This window comes from Notolepis coatsorum (genome assembly GCF_963971535.1).
Source record: "Notolepis coatsorum genome assembly, chromosome: 4".
NCBI lineage: Eukaryota > Metazoa > Chordata > Actinopteri > Aulopiformes > Paralepididae > Notolepis > Notolepis coatsorum.
Genome location: NC_140168.1, coordinates 73,989,936 through 74,016,925, shown reverse-complemented (window position 1 = coordinate 74,016,925; position 26,990 = coordinate 73,989,936). Strand labels below are relative to the sequence as shown.

Here is a 26,990-nt window from a genome sequence, read left to right as displayed (position 1 = left end):
GTCAGAAATATTGTGTCTATTACTAGGCTTGCTTAAATTGTGATGAAACAAAGGAGAATATGAATTATGATTTTTCTTTGCATCTTTGACAGTGAATAACACCATGATAATAATGACCAAACTTAAAAAACTGCCACTGATGTTGTTCAGTACCCTCTTGAGATCAGGTGTAAAAAAAATCTAAGGAAATTAATAAAGGGAAGATGATAAAACCGAAGGTTCTGTAGATACAGTACTGAATTCTCCCATCCGGACCAATGCAATTTGAAATATTATTATAGAATATAGAACAGATGCTTATAAATTACCTTATTATAGCCAATTCGCACATTTATATATATATACATATATTATCTTTCAAATGCCCGAGTTCAATTTGGATTTAGTATCACCAGGCGTGCATAAGAACAGATAATGATATCTACTGTAATTTACTGTACCTTTTTATTTTCACCACAGTGCAACCATTTTGAAACTAATTTCAGATCTAATTATTGCTACATGCTAACAATAGGGAGGAGAAACTAACTGCGTTTCAATATTTGTCAAAAACGTTACCTTTTGTGGCTTATTATCCCGAATAATAACAGTTATTGATATTATTCATTCAGAACGCTGAACTTTAAACCCCCATAGTATCTGCCAGGAAGTGTAGTTCGGCAAAATTCCAACGCTGATCCACAGCTATGCATCCCCTCGACAGAATGGCCACAAAAAACTACAATTCCCATGATTCAAATTTTCCAAAATGATCGCCGTCTTGGAATAGACTTCAGCAAATCGAAAACATAAAACGATATAATGACACTTTTAACCTATTGCTAAACTAACGTATTGATGATAATATACATTCTACATGCTTTTGTGACATGTTAGTGATGTTAATACTTGAAAACGTTTGATTTTAAAATCGCAAATTTTTTTGCATCACTCTGAAAAATATGGATCTATGATCATAATGTCATTTTGGGGTCGGTACCGACCCTGAGGGGTGGAACAGGTTAAGAGTGGAAGGGGCAGCGTTTCTATTAAGTTACATCCCTATAATCCAAAATGTCCCATCTATGGTCTTAACCGGGATATTAGTTATTATACATTTTTAAACCCCTATTTTTAAAGCCAAAATGCAAAGAGGGTATAGTACAGTAGGCTAACCATGACTCCCACCTGTCACAGCGATACACCGTCTCTCCCCAGTCTATAGCTTGATGCGTGCTATAATGAGGTGCGTTGCATATTTCGGAGTCCCGTTCTAGTTTATAATGTGTTACTTACTCTGGGGGGTTGTAGCTGGAGAAGACGATGAGGCCTCCGAAAGCCACGGAGAGAGAGAAGAAGATCTGAGTGGCGGCATCCAGCCACACCTGGGGATTCAAGAGAAACTCCCACTGAGGGACAAGTGACGGAGAGAGAGAAGAATAACTGAGTCTGAGCCTTGACTTAAACTTAAACTTAAACTTAAACAAACACACTGTAGCACCCACTCCACACACTTATAGCACACACCCACTTTAAACAAACACACTGTAGCACCCACTCCCCACACTTTATATTTATGGATGAAGGATTGCACTACAACTCGTACACCTTACTGTAAATTGTACCTAAAATTGTACCTCATCCCATTTCTGCTTTGCACTAGATAGTACTGTACATTAGTACACTGCATAGTATTGTGTATTGTATATTATATGGTAACTCAGAACATTGTACATATGTCCATACCGAACACTGTGACCTCATTTTCTTCTTCTAAATTCATGCTATATTATGTTATTATGTTATTTGAATACTATCTTGTCTAGTACAGTCTCTGGAGCGTAACAGTAAGAAGCATTTTGTATGAAAGTATTCTGTACTTCTGTATGACAACTATTAAAGAACTTGAACTTGAACTTGGACATTTAGCCTGTATCCTATTTTCATACTAGTGCTTCTCTCCTCCATATGGCCTGTGGTGCTTTTTTCCTATTTCTACTGTAGGTTTTTTGTGAGTTTTTCCTTAACTTCGCTGCGGTATGTCTGGGAGTGTTGTTTTGGATTTCATGATGGGTTTTTTGTTCTTGATTTATTGTGATGTTTCTTCTTGACTTGTTTAAAGAAGACTTGTCCAGCCCATGGGGACATTGACATGTGATTGCAGCCTTTACAAATACATTTGATTTGATTTGATTTGATTTGAGTGGCGGAATCCAGCCACACCATTCATGAGTCTCCCACTGAGGGGTAAAAAAGAAAAAACTTCTCGCATGGGCCTGAATGCGCTGCATGACGGATAGTTGTAAACTACAGCTGGCCTACCTCCTTTTTTTATGCTAACGCTATTTTGGGAGTTCTAGCGTCAAGAATGTAAGTAGCCTACTTTTCAGTTTTTAGCACTTTATTGTAGATCATCCCTCAGGGTAAAAGTTGTAGATATTGAATAGAGACAGAAGCAGGTTTGATGACTATTTCCCGTTTCATGACAAGGAAAAGATATCGCTTCATGTTTATCACACCTTGTTCGGAAGCATGTTGCTGTGTATGAATGTCCGTTCTATATGCCATAAACTTTAATTAATTTGATCTCACTCCGAGAGACAGCCCCTTCTCAATCTAGCACCAATATCTCCCCACACACTGAGAGAGAGAGGGTGTGTGTGTGTGTGTGTGTGTGTGTGTGTGTGTGTGTGTGTGTGTGTGTGTGTGTGTGTGTGTGTGTGTGTGTGTGTGTGTGTGTGTGTACTGAACCGAAGGTCCCGTCCCGAAATGGTTCGATACGAATACGTGTACCGTTACAGTTACACCCCTAGCGTATACTCACACGAGGAGTGAAAAGGTACATCAGTCCATCTGTAGCTCCGGGGAGAGTGAGGGCACGGATCAGGAAGATGGTCAACACCAGGTAGGGAAACGTGACGGTCACATACACAGCCTGGAAGGATGTTAAAGTATAAACACCAGGTAGGGAAACATGACGGTCACATACACAGCCTGGAAGGATATTAATGTATAAACACCAGGTAGGGAAACGTGGCGGTCACATACACAGCCTGGAGGGATATTAAAGAGGACCTATTGTGAAAATGGCCTTTTCCTGTGTTTAATTGGTTTTACATAATGAGGGGTTGTTCCAACATTGACAACATGTTAAATATGTGCCTTGTGACTTTTCTGCACTTCAGATGTGACAAGAACCCTCCCTCTTGAAACCAGCCATTCAGAATTGCACAATCGCTGCAGTTAGGTAGAAGAGATCTCGATAAAAACGTGTGTAGAAGATGGTGGTTTGTCCGTAAGTCTTCTCTTTTCTACCTAAAGTTGAACTTAAAATATTTTCTGACAACATTTTTAATGGTAAGATTGCAATGGGCGGCTACGTGGCGTAGTGGGCAAGGCACTCGCCACAAATGTGGAGACGCTGGGCTCGCCTGTTCGAGCCCAGCGCTCCACATTGCTTTCAGTTTAGCTGGTCGTTCATACTAATACACATTGGCCGTATTAGGGGGTGGGAAACTGATAGGTGGGGATCGGGCGTTGTGGACAGCGACTCCTACAGGTCGGTTGATGCGCCTGCGCAGTAGAATCAGGAAGTGTCGGGGGCAGCGTGAGCCTCCCACGTGTTACTCCTCGCCACTGAGAGATCGAGCTGCGCAGGTGAAAAGATGCGACTGCTGTTACCTCAAGTACCGGAGGGAACTTGTGCTATGTATGACTTAGTCCACATTGCAGCCGGCTTGTGGGAGGCAAGAAACAGCGTTCGTGACAGGGGAGGGTTGAATTGGATGATACGAAATTGGGATGGGAGAAAATATAGAAAAAATGGTAAGATTGCAATGCTATTGCTGGATCTTGAGTCATATTTGATCTGCAATGTCTATAGTCTGAACGTTTGATCTGAATTTTGTTCAGCGGTAGAGGCTCGTGCACCTAGCAGACTGTATCGGCTCACTCGTCACAGGCACAGAAACAGTCTGTTGATGATAACAGGACTGAAACAGAGAGGTATAGAGGCTGCTAGAATGTATTTTAGATTGAGTGCTTTCGTCCAGCAAACAAAATGTAAAGACATATTTAGAGGACCTCAAAAAAGGACTAAAATATTTCCGGCAGCATGGCTACATGAATAGAGCACTGGACTCATGATCGGAAGATCACCAGTCTGAGCCTGTGATAGGGACACCGTATAGCTGCGAGTGCCGTCCTTTGGATGAGACGCTAAACCGAGGTCCTGACTGAATTCGGTAGTTAAAGAACCCAGGACTCCTATCGCAAAGAGTATGGGGTTCCCCGACGTTCCTGGCCAAATTCCTAATCAGGTCTCTGACATCAAGGCCACGTAATAATTGGCTGATATCAATCCCTGTCTCCTGAGCCGTTCAGCCATTGTGTAGTGTGATGTGTGCCTGGTGCCAGTGTATGGCAGCCATTGAGCCTGCGTAGCCCAAGGTTGATACCGTCAGACGTCAACACTGTCAGGTTTTTATCTCTTTGGCGGTGTTGACGTGTAAGCTGACAGAGTTGACAAATCCTCCCATAACCTCTTAATGTGGTAATATAATATTACTTATGAACATGGTCAAATATTCCAATGTTATTTCATCGTTTTATTTACACATACATGTACATATAGCCTGATTTACATGATTTAACCTTGTATACCCTACACTTTTGACTTGTAGAGCATCGACAGGCTGTGCTCTGCTTAAGATTCTACTTTATTCATTCCCAGCATTTCAATTATATAAAATATATAAAGTTAAACCATAAATGCATTTGCATCATGTCAAGTAAATGAAAATCACATTCCAGAGTCTAGTTAGAATTCTAATACATTTTTCATATTACTTAGATCTGTGTTATAGGAAAGCGTGGCTAGACAGAAATTGTCAGTGGAGGAGCAAAAGAGAAGAAATAGGGAGAAGAAAGAAAAGAAAGAGAAGAGAATGTAAACAGTGACCAACAGCAAATGTTCACCCTCAGCTTGGCGGGAAGGAGGTATTTTTCAGTCCAGTTGAAAATGTTCTAGTGAAACTAATAATAATAATAATAATAATAATAATAATAATAATAATAATAATAATAATAATAATAATAATAATAATAATAATAATAATAATAATAATAATAATAACTTTATTTATATAGCACCATTCATACATGGATTGCAGCTCAAAGTGCTTCACAGCAAAAAGCATAAAATGAACATAAGCATATTTTAAAGTGCAGACATAAGAATAGGTATAAAAAGACAATAAAAGTAGTGCAATGTAGAAATTGCTGACATAAGAATAGGTATACAATAAGTACAATAAGTACAGTGTTGCTCGAAAGCATGTGAAGCCCCCCGGAACAGCCAGTCCCCCAAACACCCCACACCTCAATCCCCACCACAGCGCCATTACAATCAAGTAGAACAAGAGAAATCTACAGCATAGCCCCTGTTGTAACATTGACTGGCATTTCATAACAAATGTGTCTGTGTAAGGTAACTATGCAAAAACATAATGGGAGCCATTGTTAGAGTAACGTGGTTTGAACAGCTGACTAAGGGGTGATCACCAACCCCCATTATGCTAAACTGTTTGTGACACATTCAAGGAGAGTCTTGAAGACAGTTGGGTAACCACAGGAGTCAACCCCCCACTTGAGAACTGTTTAAATCCATACAATTACAGAATAAGAGACAAGCAGACTGTTGGGTTATCACTGAAACTGCAAATATCTGTGATAATAGTTCATTCAAATAATGCCTTAGTATACTTGAATGATTAGATCTTCCCACGCTCAGTGTGGGGACCTCTGGTTGACTGTAAACTCTCAGGATAACAGGACAATGATGTGAATGTGGTCACAGCAGGCCACACCTCACTGAACAGATTACAGCAGAGAACAGTTGGTCTGACCAAAGACCCCTGACTTGCACAACGGGGGCCACTGGCCCCCCCTGGGGCTGCAGAAACCAGCCCATACACGAGAAGAAGATCACCTGATTGGAACCCAAGAACAGAAGAATGCCTGTTTTTAGAATCAAGACACTTAATTGGAACAAACTCCATATATAGAAGAAACTGATTGGTTGATGTCATAGTATAAAAACCAGAACCCATTGTTAGACAGATATGCCAGACACCCAGGTCTGGTCTCCAACACTGCTGAACACCCAGAGAATATGCTGTGCCATTACGTGAGTAAGACCATGGAATCACTGTTTGTTGTGGTATAGTGTAAATGTAAAGCTTAGACCAGGTTTGACCATGTGATGGCAAGGTATATTCTAGTTCATTCACAAACATGACTACTGTTTTGTGTACAGACTTGTTTGATGTGTAAACATCAATAACCAATTGTACATTATGTTTGATGTAATATGAAATAATCCCTGTATGTAAATAACCTGCTTTATTCACCTTTTGGCCCTGCGGCAATAAATCATCTGAGTTGAACTATAGTTCTGTTTGTCCTGACTACACGTTTATTCTCTTGCTGGCTAGTGGAGTCAGAGAGAGGAACCACACTATCATTCTGCTTTCTTCCCTCCATTTAACAAGCCTGTATGCACTGTAATTAACCTTAGAAATGTACATATGATTTACGACACCCCTAATGTGATGGACTTCATAGAGGGTGAGCATGTCGCCTGATGCCCAAAGTCATGCAGGTCATTATAATTTTTGACATAAAGAAGACATGTTTTGTCATCAGTTTGTCTGTATTTTTATAAATGTTTTGTTGTTTATTTGTTAGTATACTTAAACTGACGGTGTTGATTACTGATTTTGTCAACACCGACAGATATATGTTTTTGTTCATTTTCAAAAACATTGTTTACTATTTGTTGAGTTTGTATTGTTCATCTATACAAGTTATTAATTGATCTACATCCAATTGTCTTATTTGTCTAAGAATTTAGAAATTGGGTTTTTCAGAATACTGTGAAATCTGAACAAAAGTTTATATGTTGTATTTTATTACATATCAGAGTAACTGAACACTATTATTAGATATTTGAGGACTTGTTGGACTTAGTATGTCTGATTTTTATTGAGTTCTAAAACATGTTTTGTCCCTTATCTGGACAATCAGTGAATTACAGAATATTGGCCTAGTCGTTAAAGTCATTAAAGACCTCCCTGTAACTGGAAGGTCAAAGGTTAAGTCATTACAGACCTCCCAGTAACTGGAAGGTCAAAGGTTAAGTCATTAAAGACCTCCCTGTAACTGGAAGGTCAAAGGTTAAGTCATTAAAGACCTCCCTGTAACTGGAAGGTCAAAGGTTAAGTCATTAAAGACCTCCCTGTAACTGGAAGGTCAAAGGTTAAGTCATTAAATACCTCCCTGTAACAGGTCAAAGGTTAAGTCATTAAAGACCTCCCTGTAACTGGAAGGTCACAGGTTTCTGGTCTCTTGTGACAGGATGTTGTGGACTAAACCCTAATGAACCGTTTTAGAGCAACACTGTCTTGTCAATTTACACACAGATATTATTTGAAACCCATGCATCTCTTCAGAAAAGCCAGAGCACAGTCCCTGCAGTGCAGCACCCCTTTGGGGGGTTCAGTGCCTTGCTCAAGGGCATGTTAGTAGATATGGTGGCCACTATTGCCCTGCAGAAGCCAACCGCAGTAACTATGCAAACAGTGAAACTGAGAAAAATGGCTTTTCACTGCCACACTACTACGGTAACCGTCTGTATGTGATAGTAAAGGGTTAACCTTCTGTAGTGTGGTAGTGAAAGGGTTAAAGTTATTTGACCCACCAGTGATTTTGTAGTTACTGCAATTCTTTATACTATTTTTCTCTCAAACAGAGCAAATAATACCGGCCACCCTCCACTTCACAGCTGGAATACACCCTCCCGCTGTGCTGGGGATCAAACCAGCAACCTTTATTTTTCTCCTTTTTTCAGTGCACACTACACTCTCCCTACTGTAGGTTTTCACCCTCAGCGATCACGTCATGTCTGCGATATCTGTTTAGATTTAAAATGAAACTCTTTGTCACACATCTCCACCTGTACGCTCACCTTGCCGATGGTCTCGATGCCCCTGATGAAGCAGATGTAGACCACGCACCAGGCCGACGCCAGGCAGACCACCAGCCACCACTGCAGGGAGCCGCTGGTCTCGATGTTCGGCGTGATGTTCAGGGTCTCCCGGTACCAGAAGTAGTTGACTGACGTTCCTTCCACACACTCTTTTACATAGGCTACAGAGAGGATAGGGATTACTTGTAATGGGATTACAGTACTCTGATTACAAAATATTGTTACTGCAATAATACTGTAATATTGTTAAAAGGGACAACCTACCAGTGTGGTTGTAGTTTAGGGGACAAACTACCTCCGTGGATGTAGTTTGGTAGTGTGGTTGAGGGGACATTGTACCTGTGTGGTTGTAGTTGAGGGGACATGGTGGCCAATGGTGTCAGACTGTGGTTGTACTGGGCAGCTCCCAGGTGTGAATGGAACTGTGTGAATGTGAAGCAGGGCGTTCCTGAAAAAGAGCATCTGTGCTCAGCGAACCTACCCTGGTTAAATAAAGGTTAAACAACTAGAGGACATTGTACCAGTGTGGTTGTGATTTAGGGGACAAACTACCTCCGTGGATGTAGTTTGGTAGTGTGGTTGAGGGGACATCCTACCTGTGTGGTTGTGGTTGAGGCCCTGAGGGCACATCGATTCGTACCTGTGTGGTTGTGGTTGAGGGGACACGGGCCCCAGGGCAGCGGGTTCTGGAAGGAGTTGTAGAGATACCAGAGGACCCAGCCCACGATGGCGTTGTAGAACATACACACCAAGAACGACACCACCAAGGACGAGATGCCTAGTGGACACATTAAAGGTATCTAACTGCCTTCAAGAACGTTTTACCTTTACTCTTACAAAACGACTGGCTTTCTGGTAAAACACATTAGGGAATATATTTTAAAGGACCAGTCCAGTCCTTTTCAGTTTTTTTTTTTTTTTTATCTACTTTTTCTCCCCATTTTCTATTTTTCTCCCATCCCAATTTCGTATTATCCAATTCTACCCTCCCCTGTCTCGAACGTTGTTAGACCATGCCTCCCACTGGTCGGCTGCAATGTGGACCAAGCCTTGCATCACGTGTCCCCTCCGGTACACGAGGAGGCAGCTGTCGCATCTTTTCACCTGTACAGCGCGATCTCTCAGCGGCGAGGAGTAACACGTGGGAGGCTCACGCTGCTCCTGTTGCTTCCTGATTCTGCTGTACAGGCGTCACCCAACTGACCTGTATGAGTCACTGTCCACAACGTCCGATCCCCACCCACCGGCTTTCCCACCCCCTAACACTGCCAATTGTATTAGTATGAACGACCAGCAAAGCCGGAAGCAACGCCGAGAGCTGGGCTCGAACCCAGCATCTCCTGCGTTAGTGGCGAGCGTCTTGCCCACTGCGCCACTTAGCCGCCCTGTCCTTTTCAAGTTTCAAGTTTGTTTATTATTTGTCAAAACAAAATACAGAATACTTTATGATGAAATGCTTGTTTCTGTATGAGCCCCTGAGAGTGTGCTACAGTAATAATAAAGAAAGTAAAAAAAGTAAGTAAAAAGTGAGTAAAGTCAATATACATATTATACAATATACAATACAGAGTAAAATTAGTAACAGTGAGGTACAATGCATAGGTACAAAACTTAGGGTAGGGTGCAAATGAGGTATGAATGTAGTGCAAATCTCGTTAATAATAGATACATATAAACTGTCTAAAGTGAATAAAGTGAGTGGTAAGGTGAGTGTTTGCGTAAAGTGAGTGTGTAGACATGTGGATGTGTGTGCAGTGTGTGTAGATGATGGGTTGTTACATAGTGTCATTGTTCATTGAGCATCCTGATGGCCTGAGGATCATAGAAGCTCCTTCTGAGTCTCTCTGTACTGGCCATGAGACTCCGGTAGCGCTTGCCTGACTGCAGCAGTTCAAAGAGGCAGTTGTTTGGGTGACTAGAGTCTTTGATTATTCTCTTAGCCTTGGCCCTGCAACGCTTGTTGTAACTGAGGGGTACAATTCCCTGACTGTATTGATAAGTATGGTATCATTAAACCACTACCGCTTTATGTACTTTAATTACTGGCCATACAGTACATGATATCTAAATATAATGAACACTTCCCACAATGAACCGGTTCTACACAAAGTTGTCTTTAAGTATTTATTGCAGCAAAAGGTACATAATACTTCTTTATTATACTTTGAATGCACTTGTAAGGCAAAGGAATGTGCGTAGGCAAATCAACAATGAATGTCCATTCTCTGGTTACGCAGGAGGTAATTATACAACCTGAATCTTAGGGAATTATATCTATGGTACACTAGTAATATATAGCGGGAGATACTGGAAGGGTCCCCCTGGTTGTAAGCCAGCAGGGGTAGAGGATCTGTCGGTAGTAGAGAGTCTGGTCAACGATGACTAAGGAGACTCCAAGTACAGGAGACGGTGCAATAGCCTCTTGATCCACAGACGAATACAGCTGTTCTCCGTAGACTGTAGCTCCACAGTGAAGAAAGCTAGCCGGCCTCAGGCTCTCTGAGGCGCGGACTCGACTTGGCTCCTCACAGGGTAAATCCGACACGTGCAGGCGTCGGCGATTCTCCGCTCCATAAATCACAGGACCAAAACAAATATAATCCAGCCGCAAAGGGCTATGTAGTCGTCGGGTAGATTAATCCAGTGTACATGTCCACACGGTTCTCGTCTAGGTCTCCTCGGGTGAAAGCGCCATGAAAGCAGCCCAGCCTGGATAAGAACTCTAGTTAATACGAGGAAGCGTTGGTGATGCTGGTCACTGAAGAACTTTAGCCGCACGATACACTATACACAAATAGACTATTACTGACTTAATAGAAATATGTCGCACTCGACGGTATAGCGCCAAACTCTGACAATTCAGTTATTAATTCGCACGCGGTCTCAATGCTCTATTCTGGGGCCAAACAGGCCATACTTCACCGCACGTTGTATCGTGGGTGAGGCTTCAACTTATTGGGTAACTCTTGACTTCTGACTAAGTAAGACTAAGTGCTTCTGTATTCACCTGCGCCGTATTTATATGCACGGTGAACAAACTAGTGCCAACGACATTTCTGTCTCGTATCCCTGGGCAAAGGCCGGGCATGCACAGACATGTCTTGACGGTGACTTTGAACCTGACTCCGGAGGCACGGCCCCGGCGCCTGTGGACCGCTGTCCAATAGGAGAATGAAATATTATGGTCTGGGCTAAAGGGATATTCCGTGTATATGTACAAGGAATATACAAGGGATATCAAACGATATACAAATACTATGCAATATATATCAATCAATAAATATATATATTCGGTTTAATCTGATCCTTTGTAACAGCCACCCCCTAATTAGTCCCACCTAATTAGCTAAGCAGAGACAGATTAACCGCACTGTCCACTACTCAATGTCTGTTGTGAGGGGTCGGTCAGTTCACAAAGTCATGGGGTCATGGTCGTCATCGATAGTATCGGGGAGCCTTGGCAGTTCTATTAGCCTCGCCACGGGTCGGGTGTAGATCCGCCCTTGGACGAGCACTTCGGCTGCTCGGACCTTTCCGTAGGCACCGGTGATCACTTTGCTTACGCGGCCAGCCGGCCACATAGCTCGGGGTAGTGACTGGTCGATAATCATGACGACTGTTCCTTCTGTCAAATTGTCTCTCTCTTTCACCCATTTCTGGCGGGTCTGTAGAGACGGTAGATAGTGGAGTAGGAAGCTGTTCCAAAACTTGTCAGCCAATACTTGACTGTACCTCCACATTCTTCGGCCGTTCGCTTCTTCAGGCCTGTACATTGTCTGTGGTAGCGCGGGGTCCAGCCGCCCCATCAAGAGTGTGTTGGGGGTGACTGGGTCGACATCTGCTACATCACTTGAGACGTAACCGAGGGGCTTTGAGTTCAATACTCCCTCGATCTCCGTGAGGACTGTCATTAGGACTTCTTCCGCCACGGTCAGGGCCCCAAGCACGGCGTACAGGGCTGTCTTTATTGAACGTACTTCTCGTTCCCAAGTTCCACCGAAGTGAGGTGCGTTCGGGGGATTAAACTGGAAGTCAATCTGGGATGGAGCGAGGTGGGTCTTAAGTTCTGGGCCCATAGCTTGGAAGCTCTCTCTCAGCTCTCTTTCTCCGCCTTTGAAGTTTGTCCCGTGATCAGACAATAATATAGACGGTTTGCCTTTCCGCGATGTGAATCTTCGGAAGGCCATAAGGAATGAGTCTGTGCTCATGGTTGGAAGGAGTTCTATATGCATCGCTCGGGTGGTCATGCATTTGAATACAATACCCCACCGCTTCTCGGTACCTCTTCCTTTCTTTATATACAGCGGGCCGAAACAGTCCATACCGGTGGAGTGAAAAGGCTTGTCGCCGAGTCGGAGGCGACAGGGAGGTAGGTCAGCCATCCGGGGTATACTGGGCTGCGCTCGCCACTTACGACAGTCTAGACAGGTTCGCCGGAAGCGCCGCACTGCTTCTCTCCCTTGCAGTATCCAATAACGACGTCTGATCTCCGCGAAGACTCTCTCTGCCCCGGCGTGATGCACATCCTCGTCGTATTTCTTTATGATCAGCTCTGTGACCTTGTGTCGGCTGTTTAAGACTATCGGGTACTTGACGTCATCCGGTAAGTCTGGAGCTCTCTGCAGACGACCACCCACTCTGATGAGACCATGGGCGTCGCTCTCGGGGGCTAGGTGGAGCAGTCTGCTGTCTGATGGGACGGGCTTTGCTCCCTGTAGACAGTCTAGCTCATCGGGGAACGAGTCTCTCTGGGCTCGTTGTAGTAGAAGAAGTTCTGCTTCTTTGTAGTCAGCTGCTGTAATGTCAGTAGTGAGCTGAACCTCTGGGTGGTGCCACAGGAATGTCTTTAGCTGCGCACTCTCTAGGGTGAGGCAATCGTCTATGTCGGGGTCTGTGGAGACGAGTGTGTTCAATCCACAGAACATAGATTTCTTGTTTTCGGCCTCCTCTTTACTCGCTCCCCGTGGGGTGGGTGTAGGCCACTCTTCTTCCGGGAGCTTGAGGAACTCTGGCCCGTCACTGTATAGGTTGTGACGGGTGAGGTTATCCAGGGACATTCCCCGGGTGATGACGTCAGCTGGGTTGTGTTTTGTGTCCACATACCTCCAGCTTGCTACTTCTGTTAAATCTTGAATCTCTGTGACTCTGACTCCCACGAAGACCTTGTATCTGCACGAATCAGACCGGATCCATGTGAGTACTGTCGTGGAGTCTGACCACAAGATTGTTCTTTGCACCGGAATGGTGAGTTCACGTTGGATTAACGTGGCGAGTTGCGCTCCTGCTAGGGCTGCGCAGAGCTCTAGACGCGGGATAGATTGTTGCTTCCGTGGGGCTATTCTTGAGCGAGCCAGGATGAAAGCAGTATGTATTTCTCCTCCCTCCTCTCGGGCACGCAAGTAGGCCACCGAACCGTAGGCTACTTCGGAGGCGTCGCTGAAGACGTGCAGGTCCATCTGGCACGTCTCCGGCCTCACTGTGGGTGGGAAGTAGCTGCGGCGTATGTTAACACCTGGGAGTGAGCTGAGTTCCGTCTCCCACTCTCTCCATGTGGATGCAAGGTGTTCGGGTATGGGGTCGTCCCAGCCCTGGTCCTTGTCCCATAACGCTCTTACAATCATCTTTGCCCTGGTGGTGTAAGGTAGAATACATCCCAACGGGTCATATTGTCTGGCGAGTGTTCTGTATACACTCCGTCTGGTGGTCGGTAGTGCAGTCGACCTTCCCTGCTCCTTGGTCAGGGGTGTGTGTTTATAATGGAGCGAGTCTGTTTTGAAGCGCCAGACTAGTCTTGGGCTTCTCCTGGGATGTTCGCCATCCAGGTCTCGCTGCTTGCTGCCTTGTCCTCGGGGGAGAGGCTGCGCAATACTTGCGGGTCGCTGCTGGCCCACTGCCTGAGATCAAAGCCGCCTTTGATCAGGGAGGCGCGGAGCTTGAGTAGAAGGGCCTCGGCTTCTTCTGGCGTCGAGACGCTTTGCAGACAGTTGTCCACGTAGAAACTATTTCCTACACTTTGTCGGACTTCTTCATCAGCTGCTGGGTCCTCTGCGACGTGTTTTTGCAGTGCAAACGTAGCACAGCATGGGCTGCATGTGGTTCCGAAAGGGAGGACTTCCCATTGATAGATGGCTGGTTGCTCATCCCCGATCCTCTCTCTCCATAGGAACCGCAGCAGGGGCTTGTCCTCCTCCACTAGTCTCACCTGCAGGAACATCCCTTTGATGTCGCCGCTGATGGCCACCTTGTCTTGGCGGAAACGTAGTAACACGCCTAGTAGAGAGGGGCCGAGTGTTGGGCCGGGCAAGAGCTCTTTATTCAGATTTTGTGATCCGATCTGGTAGCTGCAGTTGAACACAATACGATCCTTGCCGTTGTGGTGGACTTTGTGGTGCGGCACGTACCATGATTCGGTCGTCTGATCGGCCTCTTTAATGTCAATTTTCTTTATGTGTCCCGCTGTGATTAGCTTGTTAATCTCAGCGCGGTACACCGTCTCTTGAGCGGGGTCTCTGGCTAGGCGCCGCTCTGTGTTCAATAGATACCGCTCCGTCGCTTCTTTTGGGGCGTGGAAGGTAGGCATACCCTCTCGCCTCAGGAGTGGAGTTGCGTATCTCATCACTCCGTTGACTTTGACTCTCTTTGTCCCCTGCTCGAGGAGGGCTATAGCGTAAATGTCTTCCTTGGAACGAATGTCTTTCTTTTCGTTCTTAAAGGGCATTGTCTCTAGTGTCCATAGCCTCTCGACATGCTGTAGGAGGGTGGTGTCTTCTTCTGTCACTCTGGAGTGGAGGCAGCTAGTGGCTGCTGTTCGGTTAAGAGACTTAGCGAGGGGGCCTTGTAATGTCCATCCTAGGCGGGTCTCGACTGCTGCAGGACAGCCTCTGGGCCCTGTGTGGACCCGGTCAATCGGGACGATGAGGTCTGCATGGTCGGAGCCTATCAGCAGGGTCGGGGTGGCACCGTCTATGAGCGGTATAGGTAGTTGACGCAGGTGCACATATTTATCCATCAGCTTGGCGATGGGGTAGGTACTGCGACAGGCCTATTTCTTGGCTGGTGAAAGCGTTAGTAATCCTATACCGTCTCTCTGGCTGCCCGCTTGCTGCGATAGTTAAGGAGACATTCTCGCCCTTTATCGTCTTTAGATCTCTTCTTATTGTCCGAATCGTCATCTGGTTTTCGCTCCCCCGCAGCCCCAGCTGGGCCGCAGCGGACGCGAGGAGAAGGGTCTTCTCTGACCCGTCGTCAAGGACGGCGTAAGTGTCCATGACCTTATCTTGGTAACTCAGTGTTACGCGGACCACCTTTAAGAGCACCCGGGCGCCCCCGCTGCTGGCGGGGTCAATGTACATAACACTTGCCTTTGTGCTGCTTGAGGGTGCAGGCTTTCTTCTGTTACTGTCATGTAGGACATCTAGGTGGGCTCCGTCACACCGACTACACCTCTTCTTTAAGCGGCAATCGGCTGCCATGTGACTGCGCGCACATCGGTAACAGCGTCGGTTGGACTTTATCCATTGACTCACCTCGTCGGCGGTCATCTTCTTGAACGTGTCACATTGTGACAACCAGTGTTCCTTTTCGCAGTACGGGCACACCATCTTCCACTTCTCTTTTATCGAGGGGGTACTGTGGTTCTTGCTGCTCGGTACTGATTCTGATTGGTGCATGACGGTCACCAATCTTCGGCCATCGTTTGCTCTCCTAGGTCCCTCTCTGGAGCTTGGGGTGCTCCGCATGAACGTATCCAACCGTAGGCTGTTGACTTCTCTCGCCAGGAAGTCGGCTAGGTCTAGGAGGGATGGCTCGGGACCGTTAGGATCACGGTGGTCTCTTTGCCGCCTGAAGCGCTCTTGTCGGGCGGGCGGAAGCTTCTCTAAAATCCTCTCGACATTAGAGTTTGCGTACAGTTCGTGCATACCCTTTTTTCTTTGCGCCCCCAGCATCCCTACCAGGGATTGTACCCTGATAGACAGGTCATCTAGTGAGCGATTGTCTGTGGCTGGGGGTAGGCGGTCAATATGCCTTATCTCTTGTATTACGTAGTCCCATATGCGTCCATATCTTTGGTCGAGTGCTGCTAGAGCCGCTGTATATGGGGTAGTAGAGGTGGCATAGGCCAGCGCTATATTGTGCGCTCGGGGCACCTTGAGGTGCTTCAGTAGGATAGCATACTTGTACGGTTCATCAGCTACATCGGACATCATTGTCTCTAAGCACATTCGTAGCTCCGTGTACTGTGCTCTGTTCTCGTGGGTGAAGTCCGGAAACGTCGGTGTGCCAATGTATGATGCCATGGATGGCTGGCACATCGGTGAGCGTTGGAAGAGAGGCCTCCTAGGCGAGTCTCCTCTTACGCCTCTTGGTGGGCTGGTACCTGCTGGGTACCATGGCCCGCGTATCCAGGTGCTGTTCCTCGGGGCTGGTCGTGCGTCAAGCTCACCCGTGAATTGAGTCGGGGGTCTGTAGCGCAGAGCCGCGGGGGTAGAGCCTGGGCTGTACTGGACCTCCTGGTCCTGTGGAGTACTGTGCTGCTGTCGGGCTTGACTCTCCTCCTCTCCCTCTTCTTCTTCCTCTGGCAGGTCCTCTAGATCCTGTAGTCGTCTATTTAGCCTCTCCGCGGTGTAGACCGTTTCTTCCTTGTAGCTGGGTCTCACTTGGACCGGTCGGGGAAGGGGTTCGGAGGGGGGTATAGGCTCTCTCTGGTGGTCGGGCTCAGGGTCGCTTGATCGGGTAGGGGAGGGTGCCCTTGACCCTTGTCTTGACGAGGCCCTGGAACCCCGTGCGGAGGGAGGGGGTGTTGCCCTGGTGATCAGCTGCTCCATTATCTGCGCTTGTAATCGGTCGCGCTCGGCTTCGCGCTTGGTGAGAGCGAGGTCGCGCTCTGCTTCTCTTTGGGCACCGGCAGCGGCGCGCTGGGCTTCGCCGGCGGCGCGCTGGGCTTCGGCCCGGTCCCTTACCATATTCTCTTCCGTCTGAAGGCGTCTAATCTCTAGACGTATACGATCTTCTTCGCTCCGTTGCTGCGCCTGAAGGCGTTCTCTTTCCATGGAAGAATGTTCGCGCTCACTAAGCGTCTGGGCTTGGAGTCGATCGCGCTCTGTTGAGGCTGCTAGGCTGGCGAGGAATGCCTGTGCCAGCATCTTGTCCGCCTCGCTGGGGGAAGACGCTGGTTGAGGTGATCCGCTCCTGGCAGTACTCGTTGGAGATCTGTTCTCCTGTGGCGAGTCCTGGAGATCCATCTCCGGGGTGCTCTCCTCTTCTTGTAGCGGGTAGAGTTCCATCCCTGGAGAGCTGTCTTTATCCTGGAGCTCTCCGGGGACTACTTCTTCGGTCTTGGCGGGGGGTAAAGTCGTGTCGGGTCCCTCCTGGTTCCTACTGTGAGCTTGGTCAGTTACGTTAGAACCCACTAGGGCCTCTATTGGCGGGGTAGCCTGGTCGATAGGGTCGGACATAATTTTACTATCTACCTTTTCCACGTTTACCGTCTGTAGAAGGCTAGGTAGTATATTGGCAACGTAATCCTCTAAGTACTGAGGTGTCTGCCGTCTACGCTGCAGGCGATCTACTTTAGGAGAACCGTTTTGTGGAGTGTTCATCATAGGCCATGTCAATATTAATACCACTATATTAATATTACACTAGTTACCCTCCGGCTCGAAGGACCAATTGTAACTGAGGGGTACAATTCCCTGACTGTATTGATAAGTATGGTATCATTAAACCACTACCGCTTTATGTACTTTAATTACTGGCCATACAGTACATGATATCTAAATATAATGAACACTTCCCACAATGAACCGGTTCTACACAAAGTTGTCTTTAAGTATTTATTGCAGCAAAAGGTACATAATACTTCTCTATTATACATATATGCACTTGCATATGTTTTGCATATATATATATATTTTTTTTTTTTTCTTTTCTTTTCTTTTCTTTTTTATGTTTAAAATAGTACACTCATTTGAGTAGTGGAAAAGGGGTAGGATTAAATAAGTGTATACTTCTTCCTACTCCTTTTCGAACATGCAGATTGAGTTGTTTTTCTTTTTTGTTATTGTTTGTTGTATTCATTGCATGTTCGAAATAAAGACTTCAAAATCAAAATCAAAATCAATAAGGCAAAGGAATGTGCGTAGGCAAATCAACAATGAATGTCCATTCTCTGGTTACGCAGGAGGTAATTATACAACCTGAATCTTAGGGAATTATATCTATGGTACACTAGTAATATATAGCGGGAGATACTGGAAGGGTCCCCCTGGTTGTAAGCCAGCAGGGGTAGAGGATCTGTCGGTAGTAGAGAGTCTGGTCAACGATGACTAAGGAGACTCCAAGTACAGGAGACGGTGCAATAGCCTCTTGATCCACAGACGAATACAGCTGTTCTCCGTAGACTGTAGCTCCACAGTGAAGAAAGCTAGCCGGCCTCAGGCTCTCTGAGGCGCGGACTCGACTTGGCTCCTCACAGGGTAAATCCAACACGTGCAGGCGTCGGCGATTCTCCGCTCCATAAATCACAGGACCAAAACAAATATAATCCAGCCGCAAAGGGCTATGTAGTCGTCGGGTAGATTAATCCAGTGTACATGTCCACACGGTTCTCGTCTAGGTCTCCTCGGGTGAAAGCGCCATGAAAGCAGCCCAGCCTGGATAAGAACTCTAGCTAATACGAGGAAGCGTTGGTGATGCTGGTCACTGAAGAACTTTAGCCGCACGATACACTATACACAAATAGACTATTACTGACTTAATAGAAATATGTCGCACTCGACGGTATAGCGCCAAACTCTGACAATTCAGTTATTAATTCGCACGCGGTCTCAATGCTCTATTCTGGGGCCAAACAGGCCATACTTCACCGCACGTTGTATCGTGGGTGAGGCTTCAACTTATTGGGTAACTCTTGACTTCTGACTAAGTAAGACTAAGTGCTTCTGTATTCACCTGCGCCGTATTTATATGCACGGTGAACAAACTAGTGCCAACAACATTTCTGTCTCGTATCCCTGGGCAAAGGCCGGGCATGCACAGACATGTCTTGACGGTGACTTTGAACCTGACTCCGGAGGCACGGCTCTGGCGCCTGTGGACCGCTGTCCAATAGGAGAATGAAATATTATGGTCTGGGCTAAAGGGATATTCCGTGTATATGTACAAGGAATATACAAGGGATATCAAACGATATACAAATACTATGCAATATATATCAATCAATAAATATATATATTCGGTTTAATCTGATCCTTTGTAACACTTGTTATAAACGTCCTGGAGAGTGGGAAGCCCACCTCCAATTGTGCACTCGGCTGAACGGGCCACTCTCTGCTGCAGTCTTGTGTGGTGCTATTCCCAAACCAGGAGGTTTGATTTTGATTTTGATTTTGATTTTATTACGGATCACCATTAGCTGGTGCCATAGCAACCAGCTAGTCTTCCTGGGGTCCACACAAAAAAAACATACAAAAACAATTATTATTGCAAAACAAAATGATTAAAAGTCAGTTTAATAATAACACACAATGCAAGCACAGGAAAAAAAAGAAAAAAAATATATACTTTACAGTGTTAAATACAATTTAAGATTCTTTTTAAAAGTGAATCTACTGTAAATGCAGCAGAGGTTTTGAGGTTGGTTATTCCAAAGAGTTAATGCTCTAAAAATAAATGATCTCCTTAAAGCGTTGGGTTTTTGGACCTGGCAAATCAAGGTGCCCACTACTGGACCCTCTAGTGCAGTGGTCACCAACCTTTTTAAGCCCAAGATCACTTTTTTTTTTTTGGTGAAGGCAAGATCTACCTATTGAAGCGTTGAGAGAAAAAGACAGCCAAGATTGTACTTTAAACTAAATTACTTTTATTTGCCTGTATTCTAATTACATGCAATGCTTTGGTCCAACATTAAAACGTCAAAGTAGAACTATTATGTACTTTCTCAGTCAGTGCTAAGTGCAGTCAGTGCTAAGTGCAGCATCACTTTTCACATCAAAACAAAAGTAGAACTGTAATGTGTACTTTCTCAGTCAGTGCTAAGTGCAGTCATCTTATGCAGCATCACTTTTCACATCAAAACAAAAGTAGAACTGTAATGTGGACTTTCTCATATTATTAACATTGACAAACATATTTACAATTAGCATTTTATAAAGTAGAACTGTAATGTGTACTTTCTCAGTCAGTGCTAAGTGCAGTCAGTGCTAAGTGCAGCATCACTTTTCACATCAAAACAAAAGTAGAACTGTAATGTGGACTTTCTCAGTCAGTGCTAAGTGCAGCATCACTTTTCACATCAAAACAAAAGTAGAACTGTAATGTGGACTCAGGGTAAGATCTAAAAAAAAAAAAAAAAAAAAAAAAATGTTTTTTTTTTTTTTTTTTTTTTTTTTTATTATTAATACATTTTTTATTTTCATGGAAAGATCTACAGGGACAGTCTCAAAGATCGACCAGTCGATCAAGATCGACGGGTTGGTGACCACTGCTCTAGTGTAATGCTCATGCACAGTATTACTAAAAACAATCTGTTTATGTATAAAAACAGGAGGTTTACTGCTCATGACCAACTTGAACAGGACGATCTATTTTCAACGTTAAGCCAAGAGAGGTGGGCTGTTCATCAGGTGATGTTACCAGTCAGGATGCTCTCTATTTTGCACGAGTAGAAGTTCTTGAGGATCTTCTGACTCACTTTGAACTTCCCTCCAAGATGCACTCGATTTCACAGACTGGAGCGTGTTTCGATGATTATACAGAAATAGTGATAGAATTTGTTGGTACTCTGCAGAAGAAATAGTCCCCTCCACCTCAATTCGAGTTTTCCCAAACCAAAAGCCTTGTGTAGACAAATTTGTCCACAAAGCTCTGAATGCGCGCACCTCAGCCTACAACGCCGGGCTCGTGACAGGCAACATGGACGAGCACAAGGCGGCGCGCTACAACCTACAGAGTACAGTGACAGAGGTAAAGGGGTGATACAGGGATAAGGTGGAGCTTCAGTTTGAAGATGCTGATTCCAGAGGTATGTGGCAAGGCCTCAGAATGATGCCAGACTACAAAGGCACCCCCCCATGCTGCACACTGATGTCTCCTTGGCAAATGAGCTAAATACTTTCTATGCACGCTTTGAGGCTGTAAATTCCAACAACAGCCTACAGGCCACTACAATAGAAAGTAGAGCCACTGCCTCAGACTCAGTGTTCAGGTTAACAGAGCATGAAGTGAGAAGAAAGTGAATACCAGGAAAGCAGTAGGACCGGTCCAGACAGCATTCCCGGACGCGTCCTAAAAGTCTATGCCGAACAACTGGCCCCGGTATTCACTGACATATTCAATCTGTCCCTAGAACAGTCCCCACCTGTTTGAAAAAGTCCACTATTGTCCCTGTACCCAAAAAAAACACTTTCCTCAATGACTATCGCCTCGACGCCTTGTAGCTCTCACTTCCTATAGCCATGAAGTGCTTTGAGAAGCTAGTAAAGGGCTACATCTGTTCCTCCCTCCCCAACACCCTGGACTCCCTGCAATTTGCATACCACCCCAACATGTCATATATGTTATGATGAATTGAAAATGGGGGACCCTGATGTAAACAAGTCGAAAGTCTTTCTCTGGTCTGCATCCCCTTAACAATTGTATGTATTGAGCTGTACTGTACTGTACCCATTCTGCAATCTGTTAATAAACTTTTCAATCAATCAATCAATCAAACAGGTCCACGGAGGACGCCATAGCCCATGTGCTGCACACGGCAGCATCACACCTGGATAAGAGGCAGGGGAACTATGTAAGAATCCAATTTATTGACTACGGCTCAGCATTCAACACCATAGTCCCCTCCAAGCTCGCCGTCAAGCTCATAGTGAAGAAGGCACGGCAGCGCCTCTACTTCCTTAGGCGCCTAAGGAAGTTCAAAGTGAATCAGAAGATCTTAAAGAACTTCTACTCATGCACAATACAGAGCATCCTGACTGGTAACATCACCTCCTGGTTTTGAAATAGCACCACACGACTGCAGCAGACTGCAGAGAGTGGCTTGATCAGCCGAACACACAATTGGAGATGGGCTTCCCACTCTCCATGACATTTACACCAGGCATTGTATAGGCCAGGGCTAAGAGAATAGTCAACGACTCTAGTCACCCAACAACTGCCTTTTTGCACTGCTGCGGTCCGGCAAGCTTTACCAGAGTCTCATGGCCAGTACAGAGAGACTCAGAAGGAGCTTCTATCCCCAGGCCATCAGGATGCTCAATGACTCTATGCAACACTAACCCATCCATCTACATTCATTGCACACACATCCACATGCACACTCTCACTTTAACATTCACTTTAGACACTTTAAACACTTTTAATACTACACCATATTTTATCTATTTATTACAAAAAGATTTGCACTACATCCATACCTCATTTTTGCATTTTTCCTTTAAAGAAAGTTTGCATTTTGTACCTCATTGTTTGCATTTTGTACTTAATTTTGTACTTTAGTTTGTATATTGTATATTTTTTATAGTGTTTGGACTTTATTCTTTTAACTTTTTTTTACTGTATGAAGCACATTCTCAGGGGGCTCATACAGAACCAAGCATTTCACTGTAATGTACTTTATATGTGACAAATAAAACAAAACTTGAACTTGAACATAGACACACACACACACAGAATAATTCCATTGTCATACTGTACCACTATAATATTCCTTTCTATCAACTTACCGACTCCTCCCAGATAGGGTGAGATGGTGTTCCAGACACCGATGCTGCCTTTGCGAAGCTTCTGTCCTATAGCCAGCTCCAGGTAGAGCAGAGGCAGCCCCTCGAACACCAACGCTATCAGGTAGGGGATGAGGAACGCACCTGGGGACATTTATTTAACCTTTAATAATAATAATGGCTGGGATTTTTATTTATTTTTAGTTTGTTTATTACCTTGACTTTCAATGTAATGAACAAATAATAATAATAATAATAATAATAATAATTATTATTATTATTATTATTATTATTATTATTATTATTATTATTATTATTATTATTATTATTATTATTATTATTATTATTATTATTATTATTATTATTATTATTATTATTATTATTATTATTATTATTATTATTATTATTATTATTATTATTATTATTATTATTATTATTATTATTATTATTATTATTATTATTATTATTATTATTATTATTATTATTATTATTATTATTATTATTATTATTATTATTATTATTATTATTATTATTATTATTATTATTATTATTATTATTATTATTATTATTATTATTATTATTATTATTATTATTATTATTATTATTATTATTATTATTATTATTATTATTATTATTATCAATAATAATAATAATAGCTTGAATTTATATAGTCCCTTTCAAGAAAACCAAGGATGCTTTACAAGGCAACCGGCTTAACTGTCTGTAGTGTGCGTGGTAGTGAAGGGGTTAACAAGGAAGGTTCAATTCTTCTCTGAAACAATGACGTGGGAGAGTCTATGCAGAGGAAGGGAGTCACACACACACAGACACACACACACAGCTGGGACCTACCCAGCACAACTGCAGCCTCCTCTGTTGGCCACTGGAGCAGCTAGAGGCTTGTTGAGGTTTGTGTAGTGAGGGGAGACTTTGAACCTGTGACCTGTGACCTTCCAGCAGTGGTAGAATGTAGTGTAAAGTGTTTTTACTACAGCACTGTGCTTAACCCTTTCACTGCCACACTACCAAAACGGTTAACCCTTTCACACACAACCGTCGGTTGTGTGATAGTAAAGGGTTAACCTTCTGTCGTGTGGCAGTGAAAGGGTTAAACGGTAGCATCTGTAATGCCATCAAACAGTGACCTCCAGGCAAAAGAGCTCCTCTAGGTACTGCAATTGTACCTAATAGATCCTCGTTGGGTCCTAATGTGAAAAACTGTGACTTTATATGTCTGCACTTTATCTTTTTTTCTGCTGTGAAGCACTTTGACCAGCAATTATTGAAAGGTGCTATACAAATTAAGTGTATTATTTTTATTGGCTGCTGCTATCTGACATGCTGGAGGTTTTGGCAGACAAGTTATTGCTATTTTATTTTCATCTACAATAATTTCATGGAGCTGAAATGAACATGAGGATTTGATGTCCCCCATGACATCACCGGTGGCCATATTCAACCTAATTTACTCTCGATAACTGTCAAACTAAAGGAAAACTGCTTACCGTTTTTGGGTGTACGTGAGATTATGTGCAAAATAAATCTGCATTTTTATTTGGTGAAGTGCCCCTTTAAAGGACCATACCAGTGTTACTACTGTCTATTGTTAACATCGGCCACATAATACATAATTCTCAACCATTTCCCCCAAAATTGCTTTATCATGTTTGTTCACGTGTTATATATTCATAACATATTCAATAAACATTACAGAATGTACCAGGACATTTGTATCAACGTTGGCTAAAACTCACTGAGCCCTCAAAATTCAAGTTCGAAATGCAGCACTTGTAAGGAACTCTTTTTTACAGACGTATTCAAATTAATCTCAACGGCTCCCTTGACTCTGTTGTGCTTGATAGCTCGGAGGGCAGAACCAACGACGAGGGCGAAATCAGACGTGTGAATTTTGTGTTGCATGCAAAGAGAGGGTGCACTGTAAAAAAAGAAAACAAAAAATTACCTTTATTTAATGGTTAATATTTTGATAAAAGTTAATTGACTGTATTTTTATGGCATTTACACTTAAAGTAGAAAAACAAAAGTAATCTGTAAAATAATACAGTGAATTTCCTGTGGACATTTTAAAATGTTTTACAGTATGTGCTTGATATTGAGGCCGGTGTATGCCTACAAATAACCCTCTTGAACTTTACATTAGTGGCTAGCTCCACCTGGTGTGAACGTGAACCGGGAGCACCCAGAAATTAATAATAAGTGGACCCAGGAAATGCTTCTGGTGTGGGACGCAGAGGTGATTTGACATCAATGAGCACTTTGAACAGCTTGTATTAGAGTGATACAATCATTTTAGATCAAATAAAATGCATAGTACCCTTGTACATGTCAAAATACTTCCCAAAGGTCAGTGAATACCACGATCACAACACCAGAGGAAGCTCAACAAATCATGTTAAACCCAGATTCGGCTCAAACAAGAGACTAAACACGTTTCGCAATTATGCCACATCAATGTGGAACGCCCTACCCAAAGCTGTAAAGGAATGTGAATCCCTACCCACATTCAAAACCGCTCTTAAAGAGCACCTACGGGAGGCTGCAATTCGAAACTGGTCACCGTAAATGTCCAACCCCCCCCCCCCCACCCCCTCCTATTAGTCAGCCTCCTCCCCACTGTATGTATATTTCTCTCCCACCCACCCACCCCCTCCTATGTACAGTCTCCTCCCCACCGTATGTATATTTCTCTCCCACCCACCCCCTCCTAATGTACAGTCCCCTCCCCATCATATGTATATACTCTGTCAGGATCTATGGGTAACAGTACTGTATATTTGCATATCGTATATGTCACAAATGTAACAGTACTATATACCTGTATGTCATGTATGTCCCTATGCCATAAATGTCATGATGTCATATATGTTGTATATGTCATAAATGTCACTATGAATTGAAAATGGGGGACCCTGATGTAAACAAGACAAACGTCTTTCTCTGGTCTGCATCCCCTTAACAATTGTATGTATTGGCCATACTGTATTGTACCCATTCTGCAATCTGTTAAATAAAGTTTTCATTCATTCATTCATTCATTCATTCATTCATTCATTCATTCATTCATTCATTCATTCATTCATTCATTCATTCATTCATTCATTCATTCATTCATAGTGACTTTCAAAAGGATGAATTACCTACTGTATACCTAGCAACATTCAAGTCTCCTGGAGTGTTCTTCCACACCAGTGAATGATGTTTAGAAATATAGGCTGAGATATACTAAAGTATACACTGTACGCGGAATACATGTACACAAGATTTGTTACAGACAGGGGCAATCTCTGCTAATGATGAGAAGTCAAAATTAGACGAGTATAACTCATTCGGCGCCAGCTATTAGATGGAGCCCGTCATAGCAAGGCCACGCTTTAAAAGATATCAGTGCGTCACCTTGTTTGTAGAGCTATAACTATATTCTATATTATAGAATTTTTCCATCCATACGTCCCCGTGTTATACCGTGGTGAATATAAGTATGGTTTTAGAGTGGTCTTGGGTAATTCCCGAAATGCTGAGTTATAGCCTTATACTGTACGTCAATTCTACTATAGACTATCTACTATTCTCAAATCACATCTATGTCATAGGAATTATGTTTAATCATGAATGCATGAAAGGGGGGGGGGGGGGGTCGTTTCTGATTATTTGACTGTCAGTAACGGCATTCGTATTGAACACTAAAAACGCTTATCAGCCCGATCGGTATAAAAGCATTGCAGGATCAAGCTAAAATTGACGTCAGATAGTCCTTACCTGTGATCGGGAGTATTCCAAAAATAATATTCCAATTGTTTGATCGCCATCTGGTACATCCAATGTCCATTTGGTCCACGGCATAACCCACCACAACATAATTATGGATCGGGGATATTTGACGCGATTCAATGGAACCAGGAGAACCGCTCCACTCGGCCGACAAGGAAAAGTGAGACCGGAGACATTTGGCCATTACACAGGCCAAGATACAAGGTTACAAAGGGTGCTCGATACCGCCGTCTAGCTGGATGCGGCCGGTATTGCACTTTGGCGACCTCAGACTCATTCCCTATGGTAACATCAAGGTCCCTGGATGAATAATGAATACAAATATCGAATAAACGACCAAAACCAGAGAAATCTCGGGTCTGGCGCCCAACCGCTGGCGAGTTAACCCGACTTATCTCGGGTTTGGCCTCCATTGACTTAAGAAAGACCTGTGATGTAGCCTCATACCTGTATGTTGA

The 26,990-nt window shown here is 43.9% G+C and overlaps 1 protein-coding gene across 1 annotated transcript in view; it reads right to left on the bottom strand.

The window, feature by feature from the left end:
- Nucleotides 1–26,990, bottom strand: part of slc6a18 (solute carrier family 6 member 18) — a gene marked incomplete at both ends in the record, with an annotated part of 57,345 nt that overhangs the window by 28,918 nt on the left and 1,437 nt on the right. Inside the window, 5 exons of the mRNA XM_084311984.1 lie at nucleotides 1,276–1,388; nucleotides 2,804–2,914; nucleotides 8,006–8,187; nucleotides 8,667–8,804; nucleotides 22,747–22,887. Coding sequence (XP_084168110.1) covers nucleotides 1,276–1,388; nucleotides 2,804–2,914; nucleotides 8,006–8,187; nucleotides 8,667–8,804; nucleotides 22,747–22,887 — 685 coding nt within the window. The remainder of the gene's footprint in view (nucleotides 1–1,275; nucleotides 1,389–2,803; nucleotides 2,915–8,005; nucleotides 8,188–8,666; nucleotides 8,805–22,746; nucleotides 22,888–26,990) is intronic.